At 45.3% G+C, this 15,822-nt stretch overlaps 1 protein-coding gene across 12 annotated transcripts in view; it reads right to left on the bottom strand.

Annotated features, from left to right (window-relative positions):
- FOXP2 (forkhead box P2) overlaps nucleotides 1–15,822 on the bottom strand; it is a 476,937-nt gene that overhangs the window by 298,353 nt on the left and 162,762 nt on the right. For all 12 annotated transcript variants that reach the window (XM_069764830.1, XM_069764826.1, XM_069764821.1 and 9 more), the window contains exon 3: nucleotides 11,320–11,409. In XM_069764830.1, coding sequence (XP_069620931.1) covers nucleotides 11,320–11,409 — 90 coding nt within the window. The remainder of the gene's footprint in view (nucleotides 1–11,319; nucleotides 11,410–15,822) is intronic.

Genomic DNA, 15,822 nt, shown 5'->3' with positions numbered 1-15,822 from the left:
CAGGGGGTGAGGGATAGATGGAGATAGTGAATGGGTTACACACACACAAGCATAAAATGACTTTGATTACTGAATGTGATAGGCCGCTCTGAACAAATGTGTTTTGATCAAGCGCCTAAAACTATGCAAATTGTGGATGGTCCTAATATCTTGGGGTAGAGCATTCCAGAGGATTGGCGCAGCGCAGAAGTCTTGGAGTTGGGTGTGGGAGGCACGGATTACTGCAGAGGTTAGTCAAAAGTCTTTTGCAGAGCGCAGCGGTCGGCTAGGCCAATAGACTGAAATGAGGGAGGAGATGTATGGGGTGCCGCACTGTGGAGAGCTTTGTGGGTGAGAACAAGTACTTTGAATTGTATCCTGTAATGAATGGGCAGCCAGTGTAACAACTGGCGAAGAGCGGATGCATCTGAGTAATGACTAGACAGATGGACGACTCTGGCTGCTGCATTAAGGATAGACTGCAGAGGGGAAAGTCGAGTAAGGGGGAGGTCAATTAGTAGAGCATTACAGTAGTCCAGGCGGGAGTGGATCAGGGCAACAGTGAGGGTTTTTGTTGTTTCCATGGTGAGAAAAGGGCGGATTCTAGAGATGTTCTTTAGGTGTAAGCGGCATGAGCGGGCAAGAGATTGTATATGGGAGGCGAAGGAGAGATCGGAGTCAAACATAACACCCAGACAGCGTGCCTGCTGCCGGGGTGTTATTATGGTGCCACACACGGAGAGGGAAATGTCAGATTTAGGGAGTTAAGTAGATGGCAGGAGCAGAAGAAGTTCAGTTTTGGAGAGGTTGAGTTTCAGATAGAGAGCAGACATGATGTTGGAGACTGCAGACAGTCAGTGGCGTTCTGTAGTACAGCGGGGGTAAGGTCAGGGGAGGATGTGTATAGTTGTGTGTTATCAGCATAAAGATGGTACTGAAAGCCAAATCTGCTGATGGTCTGTCTAATTGGGCCGTGTAGAGAGAGAAGAGAAGGGGGCCAAGGACGGAGCCCTGAGGTACCCCAACGGTGAGAGGAAGAGGAGATTAAGTGGAGCAAGAGATCAGAACACTGAAGGAGCAGTCAGAAAGATAGGAGGAGAACCAGGAGAGAGCAGTGTCCTTAATGCCTAGTGACTGGAGCCAAGAGAGTAGGAGAGGGTGGTCAACAGTGTCGAAAGCTGCAGAAAGGTCGAGAAGAATGAGCAGAGAGTGGTCACCGTTACGTTTTGCTGTCAGAAGGTCATTGGTCACTGTGATGAGTGCAGTTTCTGTCGAATATAGGGGCGGAAACCGGACTGTGAAGGGTCTAGGAGGGAGTGAGTGGAGAGGTAACAGGTAAGGCGGGAGTATATCAGGTTAGAGATGAAAGGGAGATTGGAGACTGGTCTGCAGTTGTTTGTGCAAGATGGGTCGAGGGTGGGTTCCTTTAGTAATGTAACAATGATAGAGTGTTTGAAGGAGGAGGGGAAAATGCCAGAGGAGAGGGAGAGATTAAAGATTGTAGTTAGGTAAGTTGTGATGACTGGAGAGAGAGACTGGAGGAGATGTGAGGGAATGGGGTCGGTGGTGCATGTAGTCGGATGAGAAGAGGAGAGGAGTCTGGCGACTTCTTCTTCTGTGATGGGATCGAATGTGGAGAGTAAGCCAGGGGAAATGCAGGGAGGGATGGGAATCACTGAACTTGGTGATTGGGAGCGGCTTTCCTGACGGATATTGTCTTTTTTCTCTATAAAGTGCGAGGCCAGGTCATCAGCACAAATGTCTGTGATAGGTGCTTGTGCTTTTGGCCTGAGGAGGGAGTAACATAGTAACATAGTTAGTAAGGCCGAAAAAAGACATTTGTCCATCCAGTTCAGCCTATATTCCATCATAATAAATCCCCAGATCTACGTCCTTCTACAGAACCTAATAATTGTATGATACAATATTGTTCTGCTCCAGGAAGACATCCAGGCCTCTCTTGAACCCCTCGACTGAGTTCGCCATCACCACCTCCTCAGGCAAGCAATTCCAGATTCTCACTGCCCTAACAGTAAAGAATCCTCTTCTATGTTGGTGGAAAAACCTTCTCTCCTCCAGACGCAAAGAATGCCCCCTTGTGCCCGTCACCTTCCTTGGTATAAACAGATCCTCAGCGAGATATTTGTATTGTCCCCTTATATACTTATACATGGTTATTAGATCGCCCCTCAGTCGTCTTTTTTCTAGACTAAATAATCCTAATTTCGCTAATCTATCTGGGTATTGTAGTTCTCCCATCCCCTTTATTAATTTTGTTGCCCTCCTTTGTACTCTCTCTAGTTCCATTATATCCTTCCTGAGCACCGGTGCCCAAAACTGGACACAGTACTCCATGTGCGGTCTAACTAGGGATTTGTACAGAGGCAGTATAATGCTCTCATCATGAGTGAAACGTGTCAAAAAGTTTCTTGGGGTTGGTGGATAGTGAGAAAATCAGGGTGGTGAAGTAGGTATGTTTGGCGAGGTGAAGGGCAGAATTATAGGTCCTTAACATAAATTTGAAGTGTATGAAGTCTTCTGGTGTGCGTGTTTTCCTCTATAAGCGTTCAGCATACCTAAAGCATCGCTGGAGAAATCGAGTTTGCGATGTGAGTCGGGGCTGTTTCACTCTGTGTTTGGAGGTTCTGAGGGTGAGGGGAGCTACTTGGTCAAGGGTGCTTCTAAGAGTGTCATTGAAGTGATGTACAGCCAGATCAGGACAGGAAAAATAAGAGATTGGGGACAATGATGAGTGTAGGGAGTCTGAAAGTGTATGAGGGTTAATGGTATGTAGATTTCTGACTGAATGGTAGGTAGGAGGGTGCTGGGGTGAGCGAGGATTTGTGAGTGTGAAGGAGAGAATGTTGTGGTCAGAGAGGGGAAGCGATGAGTTATCTAGGTAGGAGATTGAGCAGAGTTGTATGTTTCAGAGGTTGAGAGCTGTGAGAGGCCTAGAGAAGTGGTTAGTGATAGAAGCTGGGATGCAGATGTGGAAGCGGGGCTGTTAATGGGGATGTTGAAGTCTCCCAGGATAAGGGTTGGTAGTTCTGAGGATATGAAGTGCGGCAGCCAGGCAGAGAAATGGTGCAGGAAGTGGGTGGGTGAGCCTGGGGGCCGGTATATGACCGCTACTCTGAGGGAGAGGGGCTGGAAGAGCCTGATGGTGTGGACTTCAAAAGAAGGGAATGAGAGTGATTGAACTGGGGGGATGACCTGGAAAGTGCATTGTGGGGACAGGAGTATGCCGACTCCACCACCAGGTCTGTTTTGTGGGTCTCTGGGAATGGGAGAATTGTAAGCCACCATGGGAAATGGCAGCAGGAGAGACAGTGTCAGAATCCTGAATCCAGGTTTCCGTGAGGGCCAACAGATTCAAAGAGTTTTTCAGAAAGTAATTGTGAAGGAAAGGAAGCTTGTTGCAAACAGACCATGGATTCCAAAGGGCACAATTAAAAGAAAGAGATGAAGGAGTGGAAATAATATTAGTAAGATTATTAAGGTTTCGATGTGATGTAGGGTAGGGGTTGAGGTTGGTGGATGGTGGACCGGGGTTGGGGGAGAAGTCCCCTGAAATCAATAGGAGCAGGAAGATAAAGAGCAAGTAGTTTTTGGAATTGTATCAAGCTTTTTGTGCAGTGTTTTTGGGTAAGATGGACTGAGGTGTTTCAAGAAGGTGAGAAGTGCATGGGAGCTGTACATGGGAGAAGGAAGGAGTGAGGAGCTGATGTATATTAGTCGTGATGGAGAGGGATTGGTCGGTGTAAGTGGATTGCAAGGGAACACAGGAGGATAGGAATAAAGCACATGGATAGATGGGAGTGCAGAGTGTGGGTTACCTGACTCCTGCCCTGACTAACTGCCATGGAATAACTGCTGTATCACGAAGCTTAGCTCCGTGACGCTTTGCTTCTTGGACGCGTGTACCCCCACATGCGTGCACCCCTAAGGATGGTTCTAAATTTATAGTCCAGACTGCTGGGTCAGAAGAGATGGATTGTGGGAACTGGTTGAAAATAATTTGGCAGCTGGAGCCAGCACACCAGGGCTTTTTTTTTTTAGATGATCAAAGACATTCAGCCTGGTAACATCTACTTATATGATATAGAGAAACCTTAGAGCATAATACATACATAAGATGTAAAAAAAAGAAAACAACTAACATTCATCTCATTGCTCACTTCTCTGGCCACATCTGCTACTCACTGTCTCCCATACAGTACACATTTCTGCAGAGGAGGGGGTCAGGGAGCTTGACCATGGTGTTGAATGCTATAGACTGAGGCTGAAAGTAATGAGACCAGGTGGGTGCCGATTCTGCTGGTGAACACAGCCATGAACAGTAGAAGAAAAAATGGGATCTCTCCAGCACACCAACAAGTTGAGTGAAAATATCCCTTATTTAGGCACAGTACTGCAGCAGTAAGAAGAGATGCCAAAGACTAAACAGGGAAATGTGAGCTGTAGAGATAAGCAATGAGAATTTTTTTGTCTGCTTTTCAACCAGTTAGCTGCCATTTTGCTGAATTTCATGTCAAGCACATTGAAAGAAAATCTGTACTCTCAAGAACTAAGTAGAATTCGCCCGTCTATAGTATCCACATCTGAGGATTTGCTAATTAGAGATGTGAGCTAAAGGTGTCCCCTACTTAGCTCACTACGAGCATCATATATCACTGGTCTTCAGTGAAAACTTTACCACAAACCCGTGAAGAACTCTAAAATATGCACAGAAATGGCAGCCGCTAAAGGGCCTTATTCTAAGGCCGGGATCACACATATGCGAGATACAGCCGAGTCTCGCAGGTGAAAACCCAGCTCTGGCGTCATCACTCCAGAGTGGAGCATGCAGCTCCATGTATTGCTGTGCGGCTGCACGCTCTGCTCCAGAGTGTCGGTGCCAGAACTGGGTTTCACCTGCGAGACTCGGCCGTATCTCGCATATGTGTGATCCCGGCGTAAATAAGGTAACAGCACCCCCCAGAGTCATAAAATCTCTGCAATTTCAGCTACCGGGGTAACTGAGACCCTGGAGAACACAATCAGGGTCTCCATGTCAGAGGAGAGAGAATTGGTGTCCACAAGCTCCCTATGGTACTTTAGTACTGGATCCACCATCCACCAGAACTCCTCCACCTATTCATGAAAAAAAATGGTGGACGCAAGCGCAGGGCACGTGTTTAGATCTGCTGGCCATCACCAGAAACCGCATTAGATTTTCCTATTGCTTCCTGACTATTCACCACTGTAATAGACCCTATCACAGTGAACAAAAGCCCAACAATTAGTTAACAGGACAGGACTTGGACTATGCCTCACTGTGCACCCACTTGATCATCCCCTCCATGTCATCCCCTTAGTCGGATCAAAACTTTTTATTTTATAATTTGTAGTTCTTTCATTCTTTGCCATTTAGGTTAGAGTTAGGCTTAGGGTTAAGGTCAGTCTTAAGGTTAGGTTTAGGGTTATAGTTAGGTTTAGGGTTTTTTCAAAAGATACAAAACAAAATGAAGACACTATGATGACATATTCAATATGACAACCTAATGTTATCAAAGTCTGTGTGGCACCTGTGGGTTCAAAATGCTCACTATAAGGCCGGGATCACACATGCGAGAAACACATCCGTGTCTCGCATGTGAAATCCAAGCTCTGGCGCTGGCACTCCAGAGCAGAACGTGCGGCTCCATGTGTTGCTATGCGGCCGCACGCTCCACTCTGGAGTTTTCAAAATGGGGTCATTTGTCGTGGTTTGTGCTGTTTAGGCACCGTAGGGACCCTGCAAATACATCATGGCACCCGCATTCTATAATAAATATTGCTCTTTTCATTACGAGCCCTGCCATTTATCCAAACAGAAAATTTTGATACAAACTATGGGTCCACTTTTTGGTGTTACCTCTTGCAAAAGTTAAAAAATTGGGACTAAAGCAACTTTTTAGAGGTAAAATTAAATGCATTTTTTTCATTCCACTTTGCATTAATTCCTGTGTAGTGCCTGAAGGATTAAAAAACTTTTAACAGTAGTTTTGAAGTAGTTGAGCGGTGCAGTTTTTAATATGGCATCACTTTTGGGGAGTTTCCAATATATAAGCCTCTCAAATTCCATTGAAATCTTGGATTAAGTCCATTTAGGTCTCTAAAGAAACAGGTTATGTAAATTTGTTGAAAGGAGAAATTGCTGTTATACTTTTAACCCCTCTAATATCCTAACAAAATAAAAATGAAATGTTATTTATTATTTTGTAGAGCATGACTAACTGGTTTAAGAATGTAAAGATTGAAAGTTTGAAAATTGTGATTTTTTTTTTCAAAATGTAAGCCAAAATTGAGATATTTTCTTAAATAAATGCAAGTCATATTGAACAAATCTTGCACTTTTTTTTGAAATTTCACCGCACTTGCGATTTTTTACCCGGTTTCTAGTACACAACATGATAAAACCAATTGTGTCGTTCAAAAGTACAACTCATTCCACAAAAACAAGCCCTAACACAGCTACATTGATGGAAAAATAAAAAAGGTATGGCTCTGAGATGAAGGGGAGCAAAAAACAAAAACACAAAACCGAAAAAAGTTCTAGTGGTTAAGGGGTGAAACAGCAGCCATGGGAGCTAGCACAAATGGCTGCTATTAGAAGTAAAAGCTGGCTAACACAGGCGACACCTGCTATGTGTGCAGCAGTTCTACACTCATTACATGATGTATTAGTACATCATAAAGAGGGAAGGGGTTAATTAGTAGTCTAGATTCCTTTTTTGCACACTATTTGGGTAATCTCTTTTCTGGATTCTTTGTTTTATGTTAGGTGTTTAGTTCCCGCTGCTGAAAAGGGGGAATCTCGAACCATGTACTCTGCGGTCTCCCATTCTTCCTCAGCTGCAGAGGAGCCTGCTCAGCAGAGACATCGGTCCCAGCATCTGGCTCAAGCTGATACTGTGCATCTGGGTACTGCTGCCATCCCAGGTTCAGCCATTGTAACCGGCATTGATCAACAGCGAGCAGACACTCCAGGGACTAAGTCCTGCTTTTTGTCTACTGAGCATGCCCGTGGGACGACCTCTCATTGGAGGCCGGAGATCACATGCTCAGGCCCTGTAGTGGCTCTGATTGAACCACTGGGATGGTCCCGGAAGGCTGCATCTATAAAAGGTTCGCATGGCCGCTTGGCCATGCGCTAGTATAAGCCTAATATCTAGTGATGAGCAAATATACTCATTACTCGAGATTTCACGAGCATGCTCGGGTGTCCTCGGAGTATTTTTTAGTGCTCAGAGTTTTAGTTTTTATTGCCGTAGCTGAATGATTTACATCTGTTAGCCAGCATAAGTACATGTGGGGGTTGCCTGGTTGTTAGGGAATTCCCACATGTACTTATGCTGGCTAACAGATGTAAATCATTCAGCTGTGGTGCTAAAAACTAAAACTCCGAGCACTATAAAATACTCGGAGGACACCCGAGCTCGGGAAATCTCGAGTAACAATATATTCGCTCATCACTACTAATATCGTGTGTGTGTGGATGTGTGTATGTTATCTGGTGAAAGCTCCTAATCATCCCATTCACTAGTGTTGCTGTATATGGTTGGGTGTTTGGGGCTGACTAGTGCCAGATAGAGCAATCCAGCACAAGAGCATGAAATGCTGCGTCTTTTCAGCAGCATTCGGCAGTGTGGCAGAGTGCGCAACTAGTGCGCTTTCCAAGCCCTAGTTAGGGTGGTTACTGCATCTGCCAGAGCGGCGCTGCGCGCACCTAGTGAACTAAATTTATTAGCATTAAGTTTTCCCTTGGCACCACAGTCGGTCTAGAGCAGAGGTCCCCAAAGTTTCTGACCTTGAGAGCCACATCCAGGCTTGAGAGAGGGTCACGAGCCACATTCAGCTCCCGCCCCCCTCACAATAGTGGCAATCAAAGCCCCATTATAGGCATAATGGGAACCAAAGCTTTTCCACAAAAATCAATTGCCCCAAAGCAGTATACAAATATCCAAGGGTTCCTACAATAGCCCCATTTAGTATTATCTTTTAAAGCACTCCCAAGACACTGTCACATCCAGCTTCAAACACCTCCTCTGACAGGTGGTGTCATCTCGTCTCCAGCGTACCACACTTACATAATCTCAAAGCCCCTAAGACCAGTATATGTGCATCCAGATCTGCTCTTCTGTCAGGGCTGCTCACAAAATTCACCATTTTCAGATGTGCTCTTCATACCTATTTGCTAGAACTGGAGCTAATACACCAAGCTGACAGACAGCCACGAGCCACAATTCATGGGACCGCGAGCCACATGTGGCCCCAGAGCTACAGGTTGGGGACCCCTGGTCTAGAGGAACTCTAACCCTGTGTCCTTGGGGCAGAGTCCTGTGACCAAACACTAGCGTTCACTCTGTGGTATTGCGGTCCTGTGATGCAACAGGGTTCGCCTCCTTACATCCCGGGTGAAGCTAACCCGTGTGTGTTCACATTATACCGCCATACACTGTCCGCCATTCCCAAGCAGCAGGTGTCATCTCTGCACGGTGGACCCCGGGCTGCGAACGCACCCTATATCTTCCTTAATATTATTTGGTGCATTTCACCAGCCCTAACAGATGTGTCTTCTCTATACAAACTTACTTCCCCAAAATATATGTCACCAAAATATTGCATATCATTAAGCATGTGCTTTACATGAAGGAGGGCTAGATTTTCAGCTAGATTGGTGACACTAAATGTAGGGTAGAGTAGGGGATCAAGGTAGAAGGGAAAACTGAGCAGCTTTTGAATACTGGGTTAGTATAAAATTAGAGCTATTGGGTCTTAATGGGAAAATGAGTTTTCAGTTTATCACTGAAATTACAGATATGATTGTATGAGCAAGTACAGAAGGAAAACAAAAGTTGTACCCATTGAATGGCTGTAGCGGTAAATAAATTATTATTGAATGGAAAGTGATTTTAGTCATACATCTTTATCAACTGTAACGTACATGTAAAAGTGCTTTTTAAAGGGACTGTCAGCTAAGAATGACTGTTCAAACCAAGTATAGGCCCTCATTGCTCAATGGCAGGGCCAATCATTTAAATACACCTTCCCATCTGCTTATTTTGTTTCAATCTCTAGCGCCCCTTATCTGATTGACAGCTCTAGCTTTATAGAGCCAGAGAAGGGTGAAGATAGCTTGAAAAGGAACAGATAGGAAGGTGTATATAATTGTCTGGCCCCACCATGAAGCACAGAGTGCCTCTACTTGGATAGAACAATGATTCAGTGCCGAGTCCCTTTATAGGTTTTTATGTAGCTGCGGTGTAGATAAAGTTCTAGGATAAACAGATGGAAACCTAAGAACCCACTATAAATACGATAGTCGCATTTTCTAAACCACTCATGGCATTACCCTTAAGACAATACTGGCAATAGTCATAGTAAATTCCTACACAGCTAATTTGCCCCACACACAAAGAAAAAAAAACAGGAATCATGCAGCTGCATAGATGGAAAACTTAAAATGTTATGCTTCTGAGATGTCACATTAGATGAATGCTCAATGAATCTGCCAATTTTAGCAGGACCAGATGACCATCTATTACGTACTTCCTCTCTCACTGATGGTAAAAGTCAGTGAGTGGTTCACTCTCATCTCCCTTTTTTGAGTACTTGCAACCTAAGCTGAGCGGCAAGTGTATGTAGGGATCAGAAGAAATAGCTGTCAACTTTACAAATAAATAGTGAGCCTTAAGGTACTGTCACACTAGACGATATCGCTAGCGATCCGTGACGTTGCAGCGTCCTCGCTAGCGATATCGTTCAGTGTGACAGGCAGCAGCGATCAGGCCCCTGCTGGGAGATCGCTGGTCGGGGAAGAAAGTCCAGAACTTTATTTCGTCGCTGGACTCCCCATAGACATCGCTGAATCGGCGTGTGTGACACCGATTCAGCGATGTCTTCGCTGGTAACCAGGGTAAACATCGGGTAACTAAGCGCAGGGCCGCGCTTAGTAACCCAATGTTTACCCTGGTTACCATCCTAAAAGTAAAAAAACAAACACTACATACTTACCTACAGCCGTGTGTCCTCCAGCGCTGTGCTCTGCTCTCCTCCTGCTCTGGCTGTGAGCGTCGGTAAGCCGGAAAGCAGAGCGGTGACGTCACCGCTCTGCTTTCTGGCTGCCGGCGCTCACAGCCAGACCAGAGAAGCAGAGCGCCGAGGACAGACAGCGGAAGGTAAGTATGTAGCGTTTGTTTTTTTACTTTTTAGGATGGTAACCAGGGTAAACATCGGGTTACTAAGCGCAGCCCTGCGCTTAGTTACCCGATGTTTACCCTGGTTACCGGGGACCTCGGGATCGTTGGTCGCTGGAGAGCTGTCTGTGTGACAGCTCTCCAGCGACCAAACAGCGACGCTGCAGCGATCCGGTTGTCGGTATCGCTGCAGCGTCGCTATGTGTGACGGTACCTTAAGTGGGGAAAGAAGATGAGGAAGCAAGATACCTGTCAAAATTCTTCCCCCTTAAAATAATAAAATGGAGCTGGCATTGGCATTCACCTCGCCCTTGCTGTTAGTAAATATCAGCTAAAATGTCGAAAACTAGCAGATGTAAGAAACTAAAAGACAAAATTCATGGAAAGATTTTGCTGTTATACATGACAAATGTAGTTAACTTTTTTTTGCGATGATTTCACATTATTTCTACTGATACAAAATCCTCCAGAGATAATAAATTAAACATTCAAAGTTCAATTTGTGCTACAGCATGAGGATTCTCCACTTCTGAGAGGGGGAAAACAGGTACACTTCTCTGACAGCATTTTCATGGTATCCTTCGGGAGACAGTTCCTCACTTGCTCTCTGTATTATTTAAAACTAAAGTTATGAATTAAGATGTTGCCACAAGCCAATTGAGTAAACTGGAATGACTACTCAGCTGCAGGTAAAAAAAATGAACTTTTTATGTCTTTAAAAAAAATAAAAATGTTAGAAACAATGGGAATCTACTTTTGAAAAGCACAAATAATATTGTATCCCAAACAATATACAGTTATTTGCCTTGAGGACTCCCGTGTTTTATTTCTTTGTGCAACTTTTATGCCTTCAAGGACTTTTTAAAGACACTTTCCTTTCAATAAGACATCATGCGGCAGAATCAGAATAAAGTTTAAAATTCTTAGCGAAGTATTACATTCATGTTGTCAGTAGCATATCTATATTTTCCCTGATCTTCAACAATGCAATTAAACAACACAAATCAACTTGTTATTTAATGACCGGATTACAGCATACAGTACAACAGTATATCACCCGTCATGTCCTACTATTGTAAGCATCATATTACACCATGTCCTTCATTAGAGCATACTGTACCTGCAGTGGTCTTTGTTTTTCACTGCTCTTTGGAGACTTCAATCCACTCGTTTGCTGTTGTAAAAGAAGCTGTCTTGCTGCTTGGAGAGCCTAGGCACAAACAATAGATAAGAGAAATGAAGCCCTCCATGGGTTATACTTATTTATACACAAAACATTTTCATCTTGAGAATATACAATATAAGAACAAAAAGACAAAACAACTGCTTCATTTACAAATACGATGTTTAGATATGTCCTAAAGACTAGCACCATTAGAGCCTATTATAATTACAACTTAGAATTATAATTAATATTAATTAAAAGTAGCACTTCCCTAAGAGTCATTAAGATCTCTCTCTAGAGCCTTCAGCTATCATTAGCAGTGATACCCCCCTGCTGGATCAAAATAAATCTCCTGATCACCTCAAAAGTATTTATTTCAATTCTCAGGCATATTTTCTGCTTTAAGGTAAAATGGACAAAGATCAGCATAATTTGTACATAGGAAATGATTAGTAAGAATGTAGCATTAGAGGGTGCAAAGTAACAGTTTAACTTCAGGCCTAGGTATTACACGAGATGGAAATTCAAGGTATGTAGGGCCCGGCTGCAGATTTAGCACTGGGTCCTGGTGATTGGCATGTATCTAAGTATTATAGATGGAACAAGGTATGTAGGGGCCCGGCTGTAGATTTAGCACTGGGTCCTGGTGACTGGCATGTATCTAAGTATTATAGATGGAACACAGTATGTAGGGGCCCGGCTGCAGATTTAGCACTCGGTCCTGGTGACATGTCATGTATCTAAGTATTATAGATGGAACACGGTATGTAGGGGCCCGGCTGCAGATTTAGCACTGGGTCCTGGTGACTGGCATGTATCTAAGTATTATAGATGGAGCACGGTATGTAGGGGCCCGGCTGCAGATTTAGCACTGGGTCCTGGTGACTGGCATGTATCTAAGTATCATAGATGGAACACGGTATGTAGGGGCCCGGCTGCAGATTTAGCACTCGGTCCTGGTGACATGTCATGTATCTAAGTAATATAGATGGAACAAGGTATGTAGGGGCCCGGCTGCAGATTTAGCACTCGGTCCTGGTGACATGTCATGTATCTAAGTATTATAGATGGAACACGGTATGTAGGGGCCCGGCTGCAGATTTAGCACTGGGTCCTGGTGACATGTCATGTATCTAAGTATCATAGATGGAACACGGTATGTAGGGGCCCGGCTGCAGATTTAGCACTCGGTCCTGGTGACTGTCATGTATCTAAGTATTATAGATGGAACACGGTATGTAGGGGCCCGGCTGCAGATTTAGCACTCGGTCCTGGTGATTGGCATGTATCTAAGTATTATAGATGGAACAAGGTATGTAGGGGCCCGGCTGTAGATTTAGCACTGGGTCCTGGTGACTGGCATGTATCTAAGTATTATAGATGGAACACGGTATGTAGGGGCCCGGCTGCAGATTTAGCACTCGGTCCTGGTGACTGGCATGTATCTAAGTATCATAGATGGAACAAGGTATGTAGGGGCCCGGCTGCAGATTTAGCACTCGGTCCTGGTGACTGGCATGTATCTAAGTATCATAGATGGAACACGGTATGTAGGGGCCCGGCTGCAGATTTAGCACTCGGTCCTGGTGACATGTCATGTATCTAAGTATTATAGATGGAACACGGTATGTAGGGGCCCGGCTGCAGATTTAGCACTGGGTCCTGGTGACTGGCATGTATCTAAGTATTATAGATGGAACACGGTATGTAGGGGCCCGGCTGCAGATTTAGCACTGGGTCCTGGTGACTGGCATGTATCTAAGTATTATAGATGGAACACGGTATGTAGGGGCCCGGCTGCAGATTTAGCACTGGGTCCTGGTGACTGGCATGTATCTAAGTATTATAGATGGAACACGGTATGTAGGGGCCCGGCTGCAGATTTAGCACTCGGTCCTGGTGATTGGCATGTATCTAAGTATTATAGATGGAACACGGTATGTAGGGGCCCGGCTGCAGATTTAGCACTCGGTCCTGGTGACATGTCATGTATCTAAGTATTATAGATGGAACACGGTATGTAGGGGCCCGGCTGCAGATTTAGCACTGGGTCCTGGTGACTGGCATGTATCTAAGTATTATAGATGGAACACGGTATGTAGGGGCCCGGCTGCAGATTTAGCACTCGGTCCTGGTGACATGTCATGTATCTAAGTATTATAGATGGAACACGGTATGTAGGGGCCCGGCTGCAGATTTAGCACTGGGTCCTGGTGACTGGCATGTATCTAAGTATTATAGATGGAACACGGTATGTAGGGGCCCGGCTGCAGATTTAGCACTCGGTCCTGGTGACATGTCATGTATCTAAGTATTATAGATGGAACACGGTATGTAGGGGCCCGGCTGCAGATTTAGCACTCGGTCCTGGTGACTGGCATGTATCTAAGTATTATAGATGGAACACGGTATGTAGGGGCCCGGCTACAGATTTAGCACTCGGTCCTGGTGACTGGCATGTATCTAAGTATTATAGATGGAACACGGTATGTAGGGGCCCGGCTGCAGATTTAGCACTCGGTCCTGGTGACTGGCATGTATCTAAGTATCATAGATGGAACACGGTATGTAGGGGCCCGGCTGCAGATTTAGCACTCGGTCCTGGTGACTGGCATGTATCTAAGTATCATAGATGGAACACGGTATGTAGGGGCCCGGCTGCAGATTTAGCACTCGGTCCTGGTGATTGGCATGTATCTAAGTATCATAGATGGAGCACGGTATGTAGGGGCCCGGCTGCAGATTTAGCACTCGGTCCTGGTGATTGGCATGTATCTAAGTATCATAGATGGAACACGGTATGTAGGGGCCCGGCTGCAGATTTAGCACTCGGTCCTGGTGATTGGCATGTATCTAAGTATCATAGATGGAACACGGTATGTAGGGGCCCGGCTGTAGATTTAGCACTGGGTCCTGGTGACTGGCATGTATCTAAGTATTATAGATGGAACACGGTATGTAGAGGCCCGGCTGCAGATTTAGCACTGGGTCCTGGTGACTGGCATGTATCTAAGTATTATAGATGGAACACGGTATGTAGGGGCCCGGCTGCAGATTTAGCACTCGGTCCTGGTGACATGTCATGTATCTAAGTATTATAGATGGAACAAGGTATGTAGGGGCCCGGCTGCAGATTTAGCACTCGGTCCTGGTGATTGGCATGTATCTAAGTATCATAGATGGAACACGGTATGTAGGGGCCCGGCTGCAGATTTAGCACTCGGTCCTGGTGACATGTCATGTATCTAAGTATTATAGATGGAACAAGGTATGTAGGGGCCCGGCTGCAGATTTAGCACTCGGTCCTGGTGATTGGCATGTATCTAAGTATTATAGATGGAACACGGTATGTAGGGGCCCGGCTGCAGATTTAGCACTCGGTCCTGGTGACTGGCATGTATCTAAGTATTATAGATGGAACACGGTATGTAGGGGCCCGGCTGCAGATTTAGCACTAGGTCCTGGTGACTGGCATGTATCTAAGTATTATAGATGGAACACAGTATGTAGGGGCCCGGCTGTAGATTTAGCACTGGGTCCTGGTGACTGGCATGTATCTAAGTATTATAGATGGAGCACGGTATGTAGGGGCCCGGCTGCAGATTTAGCACTCGGTCCTGGTGACATGTCATGTATCTAAGTATTATAGATGGAACACGGTATGTAGGGGCCCGGCTGCAGATTTAGCACTGGGTCCTGGTGACTGGCATGTATCTAAGTATTATAGATGGAACACGGTATGTAGGGGCCCGGCTGCAGATTTAGCACTCGGTCCTGGTGACATGTCATGTATCTAAGTATTATAGATGGAACACGGTATGTAGGGGCCCGGCTGCAGATTTAGCACTGGGTCCTGGTGACTGGCATGTATCTAAGTATTATAGATGGAACACGGTATGTAGGGGCCCGGCTGCAGATTTAGCACTGGGTCCTGGTGACATGTCATGTATCTAAGTATTATAGATGGAGCACGGTATGTAGGGGCCCGGCTGCAGATTTAGCACTCGGTCCTGGTGACATGTCATGTATCTAAGTATTATAGATGGAACAAGGTATGTAGGGGCCCAGCTGCAGATTTAGCACTCGGTCCTGGTGACATGTCATGTTTCTAAGTATTATAGATGGAACACGGTATGTAGGGGCCCGGCTGCAGATTTAGCACTGGGTCCTGGTGACTGGCATGTATCTAAGTATTATAGATGGAACACGGTATGTAGGGGCCCGGCTGCAGATTTAGCACTCGGTCCTGGTGACATGTCATGTATCGAAGTATTATAGATGGAACAAGGTATGTAGGGGCCCGGCTGCAGATTTAGCACTGGGTCCTGGTGACATGTCATGTATCTAAGTATTATAGATGGAACACGGTATGTAGGGGCCCGGCTGCAGATTTAGCACTCGGTCCTGGTGACATGTCATGTATCGAAGTATTATAGATGGAACAAGGTATGTAGGGGC

Source organism: Ranitomeya imitator, chromosome 4 (genome assembly GCF_032444005.1).
Source record: "Ranitomeya imitator isolate aRanImi1 chromosome 4, aRanImi1.pri, whole genome shotgun sequence".
NCBI lineage: Eukaryota > Metazoa > Chordata > Amphibia > Anura > Dendrobatidae > Ranitomeya > Ranitomeya imitator.
This window is presented reverse-complemented; position numbering and strand designations above follow the sequence as displayed.